This window comes from Ambystoma mexicanum, chromosome 10 (assembly GCF_040938575.1).
Source record: "Ambystoma mexicanum isolate Mex_15411 chromosome 10, UKY_AmexF1_1, whole genome shotgun sequence".
Classification (NCBI taxonomy): Eukaryota; Metazoa; Chordata; class Amphibia; order Caudata; family Ambystomatidae; genus Ambystoma; species Ambystoma mexicanum.
The window spans coordinates 193,767,872-193,783,069 of record NC_090932.1 but is presented as its reverse complement, the minus strand read 5'-3'; the positions used below and the strand labels follow the sequence as shown (position 1 = coordinate 193,783,069).

At 46.6% G+C, this 15,198-nt stretch overlaps 1 protein-coding gene across 8 annotated transcripts in view; it reads left to right on the top strand.

Annotated features, from left to right (window-relative positions):
* The window catches only part of SORBS3 (sorbin and SH3 domain containing 3), a 683,012-nt gene that overhangs the window by 587,868 nt on the left and 79,946 nt on the right, over positions 1–15,198 (top strand). For all 8 annotated transcript variants that reach the window (XM_069617708.1, XM_069617705.1, XM_069617709.1 and 5 more), the window contains 3 exons: positions 95–219; positions 5,945–6,024; positions 14,134–14,180. In XM_069617708.1, the coding sequence (XP_069473809.1) occupies positions 95–219; positions 5,945–6,024; positions 14,134–14,180 (252 nt within the window). The remainder of the gene's footprint in view (positions 1–94; positions 220–5,944; positions 6,025–14,133; positions 14,181–15,198) is intronic.

Here is a 15,198-nt window from a genome sequence, read left to right as displayed (position 1 = left end):
GGGGTGAAGATACCAATCCTGTCTATCCAGAGGATTGATCCTACAACTTACTCCAGCACAACTATTATAAGGATTGTATGTTCATCTTTCCCAGGAGTCCAAACAATTTGCAACAGTGCCCACCCGGACGCCAGCAAACCGTGCTTGCCCTCATGATGGAGCGGGCAAGCAGCCCCTCACTGCACAGAGACAGCTGGAGCAAGTCCCCAACACTGCAGGGTAAGTGCACAGGTACACAAGGCTCTAACTGGGCTGTTCGAAGAGGAATGTGAATGGTTGTGTTTTTGTGAGAGACACACTTTGCATGTTCAAGGAGGTTATTTAGGATTGTTTTGAAAAGAGCAAACTAGTTATCTGCATGAGCTGAGAGGACTGCTTGATTGTGCACAGTATCGCAAACATGAGTGGTGAGGAATGAGACATGTGCCAAAACCTGGGGGTTTCAATCTGGGGTTATTTTGGATACCATAAAAAGGTATGAACTTTAAACAAAATAGCAGGATGGCTTCTTCTCAGATCTCAAAACAAACAAAAAGAAAGTTCCTCGGGTGTTAGCAGTTTGGCAAGCCTTGGGAGGTTTTCAATTAGTCACAGTCTGGGAAGCTGAAGTGTTCCCAGACCTTCTTTCTGGGTGTAGTTTTCCTTTATGGGCTACTCAGGATTGGGTTCCAGTGGTTGCACATTGCTGCTCTCCAGATCTGGGCACCCACTAGAAAGAGGCTGGAGGCCCCCACGCTCAGGCCCCACGCCCACCTTCTGGGTATTAGGTGGCTACCGTGGCTCGTCTTCCTTAGGTCTAGCGGGCCTCTCACTGATTCCCCACTTTTCTCTCCAGCTGCTCATTGGCCTGATGTTCCCGCTCACCGTGTTATCTCCTAGCCTCTCCTCCAGGCTTCTCCGTGCAGGTATCCTCCTCCCCGCTTCTCCCACCTCCACACCACTCCTTCCCCGTACTTCTGTTCCTTAAATTTCATATCATGGAACGTGAACATTTTCATTTGCACTGTCTGGCGGTCCTCGGACTGTGTTGCCTTCTCCAATCCTTGCGGGCCCACAAGCCAAGATGATAGCTGGAGCTGTCACCATCTTGGAATTATTGTATGTGTGCTGTTGGCCATGCCAAGCAGCACCGAGTGCCCCATGTGTATTCTGGTTGGTGAGTCCTCATGTCCACGAGGGTATCCAGTCATTTCAATGAATGAAAAAGTTTCGAATGGCAAACCTTCGAATTTTTTTTGTCGAAATGCCATTCTTTTGAATGACCAGACTTTTTTTTCAGAATAATCACTATAAACCGTCCAGGAGCAGGTTCCCTCCTGCACTGAACTCGTGGGTGCCTACCAGGTCTGCGGGAGGTTGAGGCTCTGTTCCCCAGGGGATGTGGCCCTACAGCAGCTAGTCTAATGCCTCCCCACTGCTCAATGGGTACACTGGTGCGAGGTACGAGTCCCTAAAAGGGATAGATTGCATTGGTGGTGCCCAGGAACAAGTCACTGCCATGCAATTAGGGATAGATTGGGGTAGTCTGGGGGATCTACCTGACACGCCACTCCAGTCTCCTGCTGGACTTAGCAAGTGGTTCTCCCCAGGCCCTATGGTCAGTCCACCCCTTACCCTTCGAGCCTGGCAGGGAACTTAAGCACAAAACTATATTTGCAAGGGTTGTCATGGAATGAGATGGGGAAGATGGTCCGTTAGGTTTTGAAGTATCACAATTCACACATAAGGTGAGCATTGTAAATGCGCACAAAAGGACCTTGTCTCTTGTTTTTGCATATGTCTTTTGAATAACAGTTTTAAAGCTGGTTCTGATGTCCTGAATAGGGGCGAAAGCCAAACTGGTTGTGACTCCCGAGACGAGTACACTCGAGAGCTTTACTCCGCTGTGCACCATTTCCTGGTGTATGCGAGGGGTGTGTGACAAGGCAGCCCTCCTGATGGCAGGTCCTTGTCACACTAGAGCTTCAGGGATGCCCTTAAACATCACAACTAGGCAGCACATTAGGGTTAAGAAAGCTGGATGCTCCTCTAGCCAGACCCATTTTTTCGAGCTGGGAGAATTTAACATGTTTGCTTCAAGCGAGCAAAGGGAAAACGTTGTAACAACTCAGCCAATAAGTTTGTTACTTTCTTTCCTCTAGCAATGCTGAAAAGAAATAAAACGAACACATGCCTGCCACGCAAGAGGAACATCTTATCAGAGGCGTTAAAAAGTTGGGGTTTCCTCACAACAAAAACACGGAACACCAAATAAAGGTGTATTTTCCATTGCCCAACTTACCAGAATGTTTCTGTAGGAGTAAACCACCTGCTGGGCTCTCAGTGAAACACAGAGAAGAGCATGCAGTCTTGGGAGAGGGTGATGAGAAATCGGATACAGCCCTAGCCAGTAAAGAATCCAAAATGGTGGATGGGCCTAATATGACCTTGGGCCAGTCCCCTGAGAGATCACCTGACCCCAGTCACATGGACCAATAAGAGGGTGGCAATTACCACACCATGCAGGTGAATCACATTCTCCTAGAGCACGCCCAAGTGAAGGAGCAACAAACCTTTAAAACTAAGACAGCCCAGCCTGGGTGTGTCAGGCCTGGAAGAGCTGAAGGGAAGCAGATCCTGGGACACCCCAAGTAATGAGGCTCGGCTGTGGAGTAACAAATCTGGGGAGAGCTAGTCATTAGAGAGCAGCAGAGACCGGGAGGCCGTGATCAAGGAGGGTCCACGAGAAGAGAGCAGCATGATGGTGAAGTTCTGCAGGGAAGAAGCCCCGGTGAAAGGTAAGATTTGAAAAGTGTGAGGCAGTATAGAAGATAGGGTACTACCAAAGACAGCTTGCCTAGAGGAGAAGATACAAGCTTGGGAGAGGGAAATGAGTACCACCTGGGAAATGAGAGCAAGAGTTATTAGAAGAGTTTAGAAAGAGAGGAATGGATTATCTGGCAAGAAAGACACAGGGGTACCGGCTTGAATGTGAGGGTTGTAGGTGGGAAGTAAAAAGAAGAGATAGTGGAGAGGGTAGGACTACAGCAGATAAGAGAGGTTGTCCGGAAGATGACATGGGGAAAGGCTGGACTAAAGGGAGGAGAGGAAGAAGGGACTAGGAAGAGGAAAGGTGAGAAAGAAACGCCTGGGAAGTAGCATAGGAGGAAGCGGCCAGTAGGGAGCATGGCCCTTCCACTCCATGAAACCCCACCAGAGCCAGGGAGACATCCCAGGAAGCAAAACCTTGAGCGAGGATAGAGAAGGAGATGTAGGAGACCAAGGTCTGGCGGGCCGCCAAAACGCCGGTCTACCTGCGCGCCGTGGAACTATGGCAGAGGGCTACCTGTCCAACAGGGAGCGAGCCGGAGGAGAAATCCACCATCCTTATTGGTACGAGTTAAGGATATGAGACCACCTCCTTGAGAGACTTGTGTAAAATACCTTTGTTGGGACACCAGAGGGAACTCGGTGAGTGTTGCCATATAGATTCCCACGGTTTTGTGAATTTCGTTGGAAGTTTGGACATTGCAGTGAGGAAACTCCTTTCACCCTAGAGATGAAGCCCTATCCTAGTGGGTTCTTATGTACACTCTTAGGGTTTAGTTTGGGAAGTATCCTAACACATAATGTTTCTTGCACATTTGAAAATACAGCTTTAGAAACATACCTTTATGACCGTCTCTAATTCTGGTAGCACAAGTGACCAGTTGGCGAGACTGGACAGGCTCACCAGAGGTGCCACAAAAATCCCTTCCATGGGTACCCCATTCTTCATAGCCTGAAGGATCTCCATCAGCGGAGATCAAAGAGGGAGTTCAATGTTTCAGCTATCTCAGATGGAGGTTTTGGGCTGCACAGTAATCCAGTTTCTCTTCCAGGAGAGCGTCATGCGTAACTTTGGTGGGCGGGGGCTGGGGGAGTGGGGGTAATTGCTGGGTTCGCCAGGCATAATAAATGATATCGGGCTCTACAAGGAAAGGGGTTGATGGCCAGTGATGTGGATGTCAGTGTTGCGTCGGAAGAGTAGTTTAGGATGTTATCAAATATGTATGGTGGCTTCCTATAGTATCTGTGTAAAGAGTAAGCGGCCCATGCCACTGATTTCTCCTTGGACTTTTAAGGATCATCAACCCAGATTTTACTGTTTCCCACCATGCGGGAGCGGTATGGTAGTTTCAGTAGCCACTGAGCCACATTGTCGAGTTCCATGATGAAAGCTTTTTGTAACCTGAGGCTGGTTGCAGACAGAAAGGATGATGTGCGGGGAGTGGAGCACTTAACCAATGAAGTGTTTTAGCAAATGGTGTGGCAGAGACTTCCTTGCAAGTGATGGCACCACAGACGAGATTAGGCATTCTGTCCTTCACCTAGAGTCTGTCTGTTGTTGGCACTGTAGTTCAGCGGCAGCAGGTTTGGCAGTTTTGAGAGCCATTGCTCAGTGTTGTCCAGGAGGTTGACCAAATGGTTGATTATAATGTTTAAGCTACCAGCTGCAGACCTGACATTCATGGTTGCATCAGCAGGGGTGGTATCCTTCATAGAGGAGGGTACTGTTAAGGGGGAGCAACTAGGCTGGTGGCTTCAAGCGTTAGTGTTAATATTGGAGCAGGTGGCAATACAATGAAGATGGGAACCTGGGGTGAGCTTAGGCTGCGGGCTAGCTGGTGGATTCCCTCGGGACAGAGGAGCTGGCAAGAGATGATGTTAAGAGTCAGGACTGGTGATTGTGTGATGGGTGGTAGCGTTTGAGCTGGTGGATATTCGTAGCTTGAGTGGTGTAGGAGTAGATTGTGAGCTCATCTCAGAAGTGGCTATCAGCATAAGAAAGCAGCAGTGAAAGGGTGACCCAATAAAGTGTTTCCCTTGAATCATCACTTTGTCACTTTGTTCAGGTTTAATAGCGCATGCATGGTGATCAGTGTCAGTGGAAGGAACACTTAGATCTTGAACTCATGAACTCCCAGTGTGGCTGGATTGGGGCTAAACCTAAAGGAAGGCCCCAGGCCATGCACACAACTTTGTGGTGAGGAACATGAGATTGGTGTTCATACTTTGTTGGCCAGCAAGGTCATAAAGATCAGTGACTAGAGTCTCCCTTTGATTGGATGCTCCCTGACAATGGATGTGACTAGATTTCTATAACAAAGAATGAAAGCATGAGTCTTCTGATCAAGAAAAACATAGGAAGGTGGATGATCAGAAGATGTATTGCGTGTGCCTGGGTGTGTTTTGGAATGGGTTGTTTCTAGGTGAGTCTTCGTAAATGATGTGCCTTGAGTAGTGATGTGAATGGTTGTGTCTAGGGAAGGTATATGATTGAATACCTTTTGAAAAAGTGTGTGACTTGATGTTTGATTGGATGTGTTTTGAGAGGGCATCTGAATGGAAGTTTTTGGGAACAGACATTCTTCGCTATATCGGAGACCGTGATTTCACTAGATGTGTCTTTGTACGAGAGGTGAGTAGAAGTATCTTGGAAAGACACATTATTGGATGTGTCTTGGCAAGAGATTTCATTGGTTTTCAAAAGCGATGTAATTGAATGTTTGAAAGAGATTTGAATGGATGCAGCCTGATAAATAATGTAATTAGACGTGTCTGCGGAAGAGGCGCGATTGAGTAACTTAATAAGAGATGTGATTAGGTGTCATGAGTAAGTGATAGGATGTGCATTATTTAAAAAATGTGATTCAGTGTTTGTGGTGAACTGATTTGATTGGATGCATTTTGGAAAGAGGTGTATTGTCATATGCCTTTGGGAAGGTATGTGGTTGCCTGTACCTTGGGAAGGGTTGATATTTGGGAAAGGATAAGAGTGGAAATATTTTAAGAAGTGATGTGATTGGATGTATTTTGGGAAAGGGGTGCTATGGAATAGTTTTTGGTAATGAATGGGGTTGGATAAGGTGGTTCATCTGTTGTACGCCACTGTCGTTAAATCATGCTGTGTTTGCTTCTGCAGAGTCCTCTGTGCCGAACAGATATAGCCCTTCCGACTCGCTGGATGCGGTTGATGCAGGTCTCAAGAGAGATGATCGAAAGGTGAGTGTCCTAAGGTGCTCTCATTTATCTGAGAATGACCTTTCGTACCCTTGGGCCTGGTCTTGCCAGAGAACTGAGGTGCATTTTAGACGTTGGTGTGGCAATATACAGGTTCCTCTCTGGTTTCGGGCCAGAGGTTTCAGTGATCAGTTGTTTCAGTTTGCTCTGCTATCTGTCAGAGTGTGTTAACCCACACTCCATTCATTTGTGCTGCTCCACCCTTGGAGGTTGCTGCTCTACATGTTTATGGCAGGCCTTCTGTCAAGCTCCGTGCCTCAGCCCATGGTTCATTCTCACTGGACAGTACTGATAAGCTGATCTGTACACTGAGCATTTTCTGTACCTTCAATTGGATTTGATCCTGCCTGACTTCTGATGACCTTCTCACCTTGCTTATAATGTATTCATTCTAAAACTCTCTGGGAGACTTAGAGAGGTAGTTTCCCGGTCTTAGAAAGCGAAGTGAACGCTATTTTGCTTATTAACGCTATTACCCTAGCCTAGTTAAAGATGCTCTGAATCAGCAGGGAACTAGAATTGCCATAACTGAGTTAGAATGGTGGTTGCTATGTGTTCCTGAAAAGAAAGTTCACAATCCTTCAGTAACTTCTGTAAACTAAATATCCAGTGTAGCTTGAATTACCAAATTACCAAAACTGTTAATTCATTTTACATGGTCTTTTCCTCTGAATTACTTCTAGAAGAATTTTGGCAAGCAATTCCCCTTGTCTGTAGTTTTCCTCGACAGACAATGAAGATCATACAGCTGCGGCAAAGAGTGGATTCAGTAGAGCTGGGTAGATCTAGAATACGAAGATTCTGTATACTAATCGTTCAGCTCGAACTTACGCTGCATGCTTGAAGTAAATCTTAAGTTGTGTGAAGGGCTTGATTCCTTTCAAAGTGCTCTCATATTCTGATTGTTTGCAACAATACATTCCTGAACAGGTGTATAGTGTGACGGTTCACAGGGTGTCATCACTTCCCCCCAAGGAGAGCCCTTTTCCATGAGGCTGGGGAGGTGTGGCCGCGACCCAATTGTTCCCCTAGGGGTGGTTTGATGCGGGAGGACCTTATGGGGAGGGACACCCCTTCTGGGGACAATGGCGATAACCTAGGATACAGCCCATTGAGCAATGCCACTCCCCAACATTCCCTAGCCCCCCTCCCCATTCAGAGACATATTATTGAAAGCAAACCCGTGTATGTTTGTAACACAAGGAATAGAGCTAAAGCAGAAAGTACTAGCACGAAGCAGAACACAGAAAACATGAAGATAATTGACTGTGCTAGTACTGGTACGAGAAACAAAGGACTTTGACAATCTGCCAGAGCGGGACTTCGCAACATTGTATAAGAAGAGACTACAGACTAACAAACCTGTCAAGCCCAGCTGGGTGAGGCAACATGCGTGAAAACCAGCTGGAGTTTCAAACACTGTCAGCAGGCCAGAGTCTCAGAAGAGTGGAGGGCATCAGCGATGCACTGAAGGAGTTCTCTGTGGGTCCAGCTGGAGCAGACGCGAACGTGAAGCAGGAGAGAAGAGCCGAGCAACATAGCAGAACGCAGAACCACTGCACTGCTGTTGAAACTGGAGAAAGAAGCTAGAAGAATCATAGAGGCGAACCCCAGTCCCAGGAAGTTCCAGTGGCATAACAAAAGTCCCTCAGAAGGTAACTGGAGGTGCGAGAGCCCCTGGGGAACACTGGGGTGGAAAAGAGATAGGCCAGGCCCCCCAACAATTGTGTACCTGGCATCTGAGGAGAGCTTCCTCATTGCAGTGGCAACAATAGAACCACTAACCACCAAGGACGTGTTGGGGACCCTAACCATTGCAAAGCAAGCATTCGAGGAGAGCTTCCTCATCACAGTGGCAACAATAGGCCCACTGACCACCAGAGATGGGTCTGGGACACTGGCCATTACAAGCCAAGCATGCAAGGAGAGCTTCCTCATTGCAGTGGCAACAATAGACCCACTGACTCCCAGAGAGAGGTCAGGGACCCTTACCATTGCAAACCAGGCATCCGAGTAGATCTTCCTTGTTGCAGTTACAACAACACCCACTGACTATCAGAGACCTTGACAAGTGCAAACTGAGCATCCAAGTAGAACTTCCTCACTCTAGTAGCAACAGTAAGTCCACGGACCACTAGAGAAGGGTCTGGGACCCCAACAAAAGGAAAATGAGAAATCGAGGAGAACCTATCACAGCAGTTGCAATAAGATCACTGACCAACAGAGAAGGGCCAGAGACCCCAGCATTAAAATGTGGTCTGTTCATTTGCATTGGTATAGCAATTGATCTCATTAAATATAAGAGTTAATCAAGTTAATTCCCAGAAAATATTTCTTTATCTGATAAACAAGTGGTGCATTTTATAATAGAAAATCTGTTTCCACGAGATTGACATCAGTCTTTCTTTTAACAGCGTTTCAAAAAAGCTTCCTTCCAGAATTGTGGTTACCTTTTAATTATAGTGATCACCAGCCCATGCAAGGATGCGAAGGCGCGCACAGAAAGTTTGTCCCTTGACATGAGGGCAGCCTGCCTTTCCAACAGGCTCGGACTGGCCTACAGGACAGCAGGACAATGCCTGAACCAAAAAAATGCAACCTTCTGGCATGGGCCCGTTTTGGGGGTCAAAGTGGGCCTCTTTTTTTGGCCCATGTGGGCCACTTCGATAAGTTACTTCACTATGCGCCTAGTAGTTTTGACCAGTGTTCCTGCATAAATATTCCTTAAAATGCACAATTTTCATCACATTTTATCAAAAACCTCTCCCTTGGGTACTACTTGAACAGACTGTCACAAAAGGAAAGATTTGCCATTTGCAACTGTGGGACACTTTTTCATTGGTGCCCGAGACAATATTATTCCCCAGTCAGACCCTGCCTTCCAAGGTCCTGTCCCGCCCCAGAGTCGACTTATTGATTCACCCTTGCCAGGTTGATAACTCAAGCGCCTTTCCAAATGGGGCAGTAACATCGGCTATTACAGCGCTTAGATGGTGTAAGAAGAGTCTTCCACAAAGCACTATGTAAGAACACAGTACTATTATTATTACTGCCATCACTAGGTGCAGATTTAGCCGACACGAGCAGGGGCGTTGCTAGGGGGGGGTTTGAGGGGGTTATAGCCCCGGGTCTTTTGGTTGTTGCCCCAGATAGAAGCTCAGGAGCTACATCCAAAAGGCTATCTAGCCCCGAGTCTCGACAGACCCAACATGAGTGTAGCCCCGGATCTTTTCCAGACCTAGCAACACCCCTGGACACGAGACAGGTGCCCACTGGGATTTGACAGGGTAGCTCCCCGTAAAGAGTTACAGAAAACAGTCTAGTGTGTTCCTACCAATGCTGTGCAACTCTGCAGTACTCATTTTAGCAGCTTTGCAATACGGAGTCCCATGCAAACAGCGTTGATACGCCTTATTCCAAAACCTGGAAATAATGTGTCACGCAAGATATTTGAACCAAAGATCGATATCACCTTTTAATGCAAATATTACAATATTAGCCAAAGTGTTTACCACCAGAACAGAAAACTCCATGAACTTGATCCTTCTAGGAAGTCCTAATAACATGGAGATGCAGTCAGTATATTCAGAAAAGTTAGTTCGTTGTCTAGATGTGGACATACATTAATTAATTTTGAGTGCTGCAATTGATTATTATACCAAAAAGATGTTTAACAGGGTTAAATGAGACCAGCTGCCCTACAGCCTGAAGAGGTGTGCTTTCAGAAGTAAATATTGTTTGTGAAGCTCCCTACTCTACGGGCTATGGCAAGGACCTCAGGAAAGCGATTGCTATGGGAAAGGACAGTACAGGACCACCTTTGCTCTGATTTCCTTTTCGTTTTGCTCTCGACCCCTCTCCCTGCGGCCAACTGAAGGCACTGCGAGTGACTTGAAAGAGCAAATGTCAACTTTCCCTTCATTATTTATTTTATTTTAGTAGTATATAGCCAACACAAGTTAACTTTTAATACAAGCAAAGTATAATTCATATAAATCCTTAAAGATCAGTATCAAAATATAAAAAGCCATAAGCGTAAAAAAAAACATACAAAAGTTATGTTAAAATAGTTCAAATGCTTTTGATTTGTGCCCAAAATGTCATCATAAATAAAATGCATGCGTCATTATTACCACTCATAGAGGTCCCATAGTACAGCAATACTATTAGGGGAGTCCAACTCTTAGGTGGGTTTTCGTAAATTTATGGGAACTTCTCTCAATGCCACCATCCTTGCCCATATGTTAGAAAACAACCGGAGTCTGGTCCCATCGCCTGGTCCCATCTACATGGCCTCCTTGGACATGACGGCGGCCTTCCATTGCGTCATTAGAAACCTTTTGTGGAGTAACATGTCGGGGTTAGGAGTGCCTGCCCCTCTGGTGCGTCTAATCATCGGGCTGCATCAGAACCCTAGTTTTCAGATACGCTTACATCAAGAAGGCTCGCTCACATGGCCTATATCTACACCCCCCGGGGTAAAGCAGGGGTGCAACCTTGCAGCCACGTAATTTAGTGTGTACCCATGTGATCTGGATCAGATCTGGCAAGCAGATAATCTTTATGCGATAAAGATTGGCAAACTCCGTCTGCATTGGATAGGGTTTGCCGATGATTTAATTCTATTAGACAGGACCCCCTATGGTCTACAAAATAAACTCAAACTATTTGCAGAATATGCCACTAAGCGTAATCTTCAGACAAAGCCCTTCAAGTCCAGTATCATGATTTTTTCTAGTGGAAAAAGGTGTAAAACTTTTTAATGGAAGATGTTAGGTACAGTGATCGAGCAGACTAATTCCTCGCGGTATTTGGGCTATAATATTTCTGACAATGTGTCACTAACCATGTGGTCTAGCAACATAAAACAGAAGATGAAACCGCTGTTATCACAGATGAAATTGATTATAGACAAGTAAATAAAAAAAAAATAAAAAAAATCATATATGGAACTCACAGCAAGCACTCCATGATGCCTACTATCGACTTTTATATTTTAAGGGTCGAACCCATTTTACTCTATGGCTTGGACATCTGTCTGCTGGACGTGGATCTCATTCTTGATAAGGTCCAGGGAATGATCTGGAAGCAGACGGTGGCTCTACCTTCCGCTGTGCCTAACTCTATATATAATACAGCACGAGCTAGGGTTGAGCTCTTTGTCAACTAAGTTTCAAAGGCGTAAACTAACTATGAGCCTCATCACGAGTCTGGCGGTAACACTTAAATGCGGTGATAGCACTATTACTGCCGCATTTTAAGGGTCCGCCAGACCATGGGTAAATCCGCAGCAATTTTGCCAATTTTCAGTGCTATTATCGCCGGTGGTAATACTGCAAAAATTCCCCATTGGGCCCAATGGGGAATGGGAACCAACCGTTCCGACAAACCCGTGATCCGGCGCTAATAGCACCGGGGTTTGGCAGTAGCACTAATAGATTACCGCGGGGTTACCGCCCAACTCGTGATGAGGCCTATATGCAAAAATGGTTATTCCGCCCAGTAACTCGTTGTTCTCGTTAGGGGAATCCAATCTCAAACCTGATGCCGAGAGAACAAAATCTGGAGAGCTCTTGGGCAGGACAGTCCAATAATAAGTCCTTAACACTTTCCACCGTGGCAAGCAGTGGAAATGCGCCACAGTGAGCCATTTTCTTCCTAGAAAATGCAATGGGCACACAAAGGCTTCGAATGTTTAGTATGAACAGTGCCATGTGTTAGGGAAAAAAGGCAGACAATCACCTGGGAAGAATACCTGAGCCCAAGAAGTTTAGGACATTCTGTATTTTTATGAATTCCAATGGCCACCAGAGGAATTGCGGCCTTCTTTGTGAAAGAGAATGCGGGTATGGAAGCCCGCTCCTTGGCACGCTTCTCTTCTGTACTTTCAGTTTCTGCTCAGCCCAATGAGGCACACATGCTAAAACTGCTAATGAGGTGGTCTACTCTGTACGCAGTCTCCCGCAGCCCCCACGCCCAGCTCACAATGAGTATACTACTGCAAGTTCTGCCGAGTTCCAGTGTGGAGGTGTTCATGCAGAGCAACACACAGTAGCATCAGCTTGTACATCTCACACCACTTGGTTCCTTCTATCTCAAGCCCTCTGCATGAGAACTGAGCATCACAAAGCCCTCATAGCGCCAACCTAGAGAGGAAGGACCTGGAACATGCGTATTTAGTAGCACAATCCCATCTGCTAGGAGTATATTAGTGCAAGTTCAGTGTGGAGCTGTGCATGCAGAGCACCACACAGTAGCACCAGCTTGTACATCTCACACCACTTGGTTCCTTCTACCTCAAGCCCTCTGCATGGGAACTGAGCATCACAAAGCCCTCATAGCGCCAACCTAGAGAGGAAGGACCTGGAACATGCGTATTTAGTAGCACAATCCCATCTGCTAGGAGTATACTAGTGCAAGTTCAGAGCGGAGCTCTGCATGCAGAGCACCACACAGTAGCACCAGCCTGTACATCTCACACCACTTGGTTCCTTCTTTCCCAAGCCCTCTGCATGAGAACTGAGCATCACGAAGGCCTCACAGCTCCAACCTAGAGAGGAAGGACCTGGAACATGCGTATTTAGTAGCACAATCCCGTCTGCTAGGAGTATACTAGTGCAAGTTCAGTGTGGAGCTCTGCATGCAGAGCACCACACAGTAGTACCAGCTTGTACATCTCACACCACTTGGTTCCCTCGATCCCAAGCCCTCTGCATGAGAACTGAGCATCGCAAAGCCCTCATAGCGCCAACCTAGAGAGGAAGGACCTGGAACATGCGTATTTAGTAGCACAATCCCGTCTGCTAGGAGTAGGGCAAAGAACAGATGTTATCCTCCACTTTGATTTGCAACCTTGTTAAGGATTTTATAAATTTTTGATCTGTTAATTAGATATGTATAAAAGGTGGAGAAAAAAAACGAATGGTAGATTTGTTCGAATTTCGGCTGTACCAAAATTCCATACGCCCTAAAACGTAGAACATTTCTACCATACCTGACCATTATATCGAACAAGCAAAGCGGTGGTGTCCCCCGCACCCTAGTTCGCTAGAATGGTATCCGGGGTTGCGTGGGTGTCTCCCCCTCCCTAAAGATTTACTTTTTTTTAAAAAGAACCCTATGGCACCGGTTTCCATCCACGGACGAGAAGGGAACAGGCGTCGCAGGGAGACGCGGAGTCGGCAGCCTACAGCAAAGTGTGCCGCCAAAAGGTAAGTAAGCGGGTGTGGGGCAGCGGATGCCAGAAATGTCCAGGGAAGAAAAAACCTAAAGTAATTTGCGTTCAAATAACTTTCGTTTTTTTCTCCCTCTGACATTTCGCATTCGATTTTTTTCATGGACATCCGTTTATTATGTTCCTCAATTTGCCTAAATGCATCTTTTAAAAACTAAGATGCCCTAGAAGCGACACCAGGGACAGGGACTACAAACCTCAAGCGATTGGCTATTGGGATAAGTAGCGTCACTTAAAATGAGATTTCATGGGCACACATTGAGGTTATTTTCAGCCTGGGCTCCAGGCTGCCTCCTGTTTGCGAGACAGGCTTCATGCACACAAAGACTTCCGAAGTGCACCACTTTAGTCCAAGAACTGGTCCTGCCTTCACATGTTCCTGACATTATTGCATGACACGCCACCCCTTAGAGTGTGGTGTGCACGTTGTCGCATCGTAAGGGTCCCTCGTCAGTCTGTGATGGTCCCTCGTGTTCCTCGGTTGGTCCCGCATCATTGTGTCTTCATCCTGGCCTTCCTGCCCTAGTCCATGACTCTCCCTTTGTTAGTTTGTTGCCCTCCGCTGCCAGTCGATGGGTGAACCCCTACCTGAGTCCATGGTGCTCATCTTTGTTAAATGTGTGGGGCGCAAAGTCTGTGAGTGTGTTGGCAATACATTCATTCTGTGAATCTGCTGGGCGTGTTTCCGTGAATGGGCCAGGAACCCATACTGTGATGTTGCAGGTCACTCATTCCATGAACCTGCTGGACACTCATTTTATAGCATAGAGATCCATCTTTATGGGAATGCGCAGGATACTCATGCTTGAATGTGTATGAGTGGGTCCGTCTAACTTCTCCACTTTGTCAATTTCCAGATGAAAGCGGCTCGTGTCAAGTTTGATTTCCAAGCTCAGTCTGCAAAGTAAGTACCATGAAACCTTTCTTCCATAAAAATGCTACTTCCAAGGGATGAGTGCCCCATCCCTAGGTAAGGTCCTCAACATAACTTCCAAGGGATAAGTGCCCCTTCCCTAGGTAAGGTCCTCAACATAACTTCCAAGGGGTAAGTGCCCCATCCCTAGGTAATGTCCTCAACATAACTTCCAAGGGATAAGTGCCCCTTCCCTAGGTAAGGTCCTCAACATAACTTCCAAGGGATAAGTGCCCCATCCCTAGGTAATGTCCTCATCATAACTTCCAAGGGATAGGTAGGGATAAGTGCCCCTTCCCTAGGTAAGGTCCTCAACATAACTTCCAAGGGATAAGTGCCCCTTCCCTAGGTAAGGTCCTTAACATAACTTCCAAGAGATAAGTGCCCCTTCCCTAGGTAAGGTCCTCAACATAACTTCCAAGGGATAAGTGCCCCTTCCCTAGGTAAGGTCCTCAACATAACTTCCAAGGGATAAGTGCCCCTTCTCTAGGTAAGGTCCTCAACATAACTTCCCAGGGATAAGTGCCCCTTCCCTAGGTAAGGTCCTCAACATAACTTCCCAGGGATAAGTGCCCCTTCCCTAGGTAAGGTCCTCAACATAACTTCCAAGGGATAAGTGCCCCTTCCCTAGGTAAGGTCCTCAACATAACTTCCCAGGGATAAGTGCCCCATCCCCAGGTAAGGTCCTCAACATAACTTCCAAGGGATAAGTGCCCCTTCCCTAGGTAAGGTCCTCAGCATAACTTGCAGGGCTTCCTTCACAAGGGAAACATTATTTCAAAATACAGGGAGCCCCCTCACCAATTCCAAGCCATCGCAACACTCTTCAATGCCATCCCGAGACATACTGCCTATACACCAACATAGACTTATCCCTAAGAACAAGACACCCCAAGATCCCGAGCAACCCTTTCAGGGGAAACATCCTAACATCCACAATCGTCCTTCTCGGGGAAAGGGCACCAAGTTTTGCAGAGATACTCCTATCAGGGGATAGAGCACTCCAAAA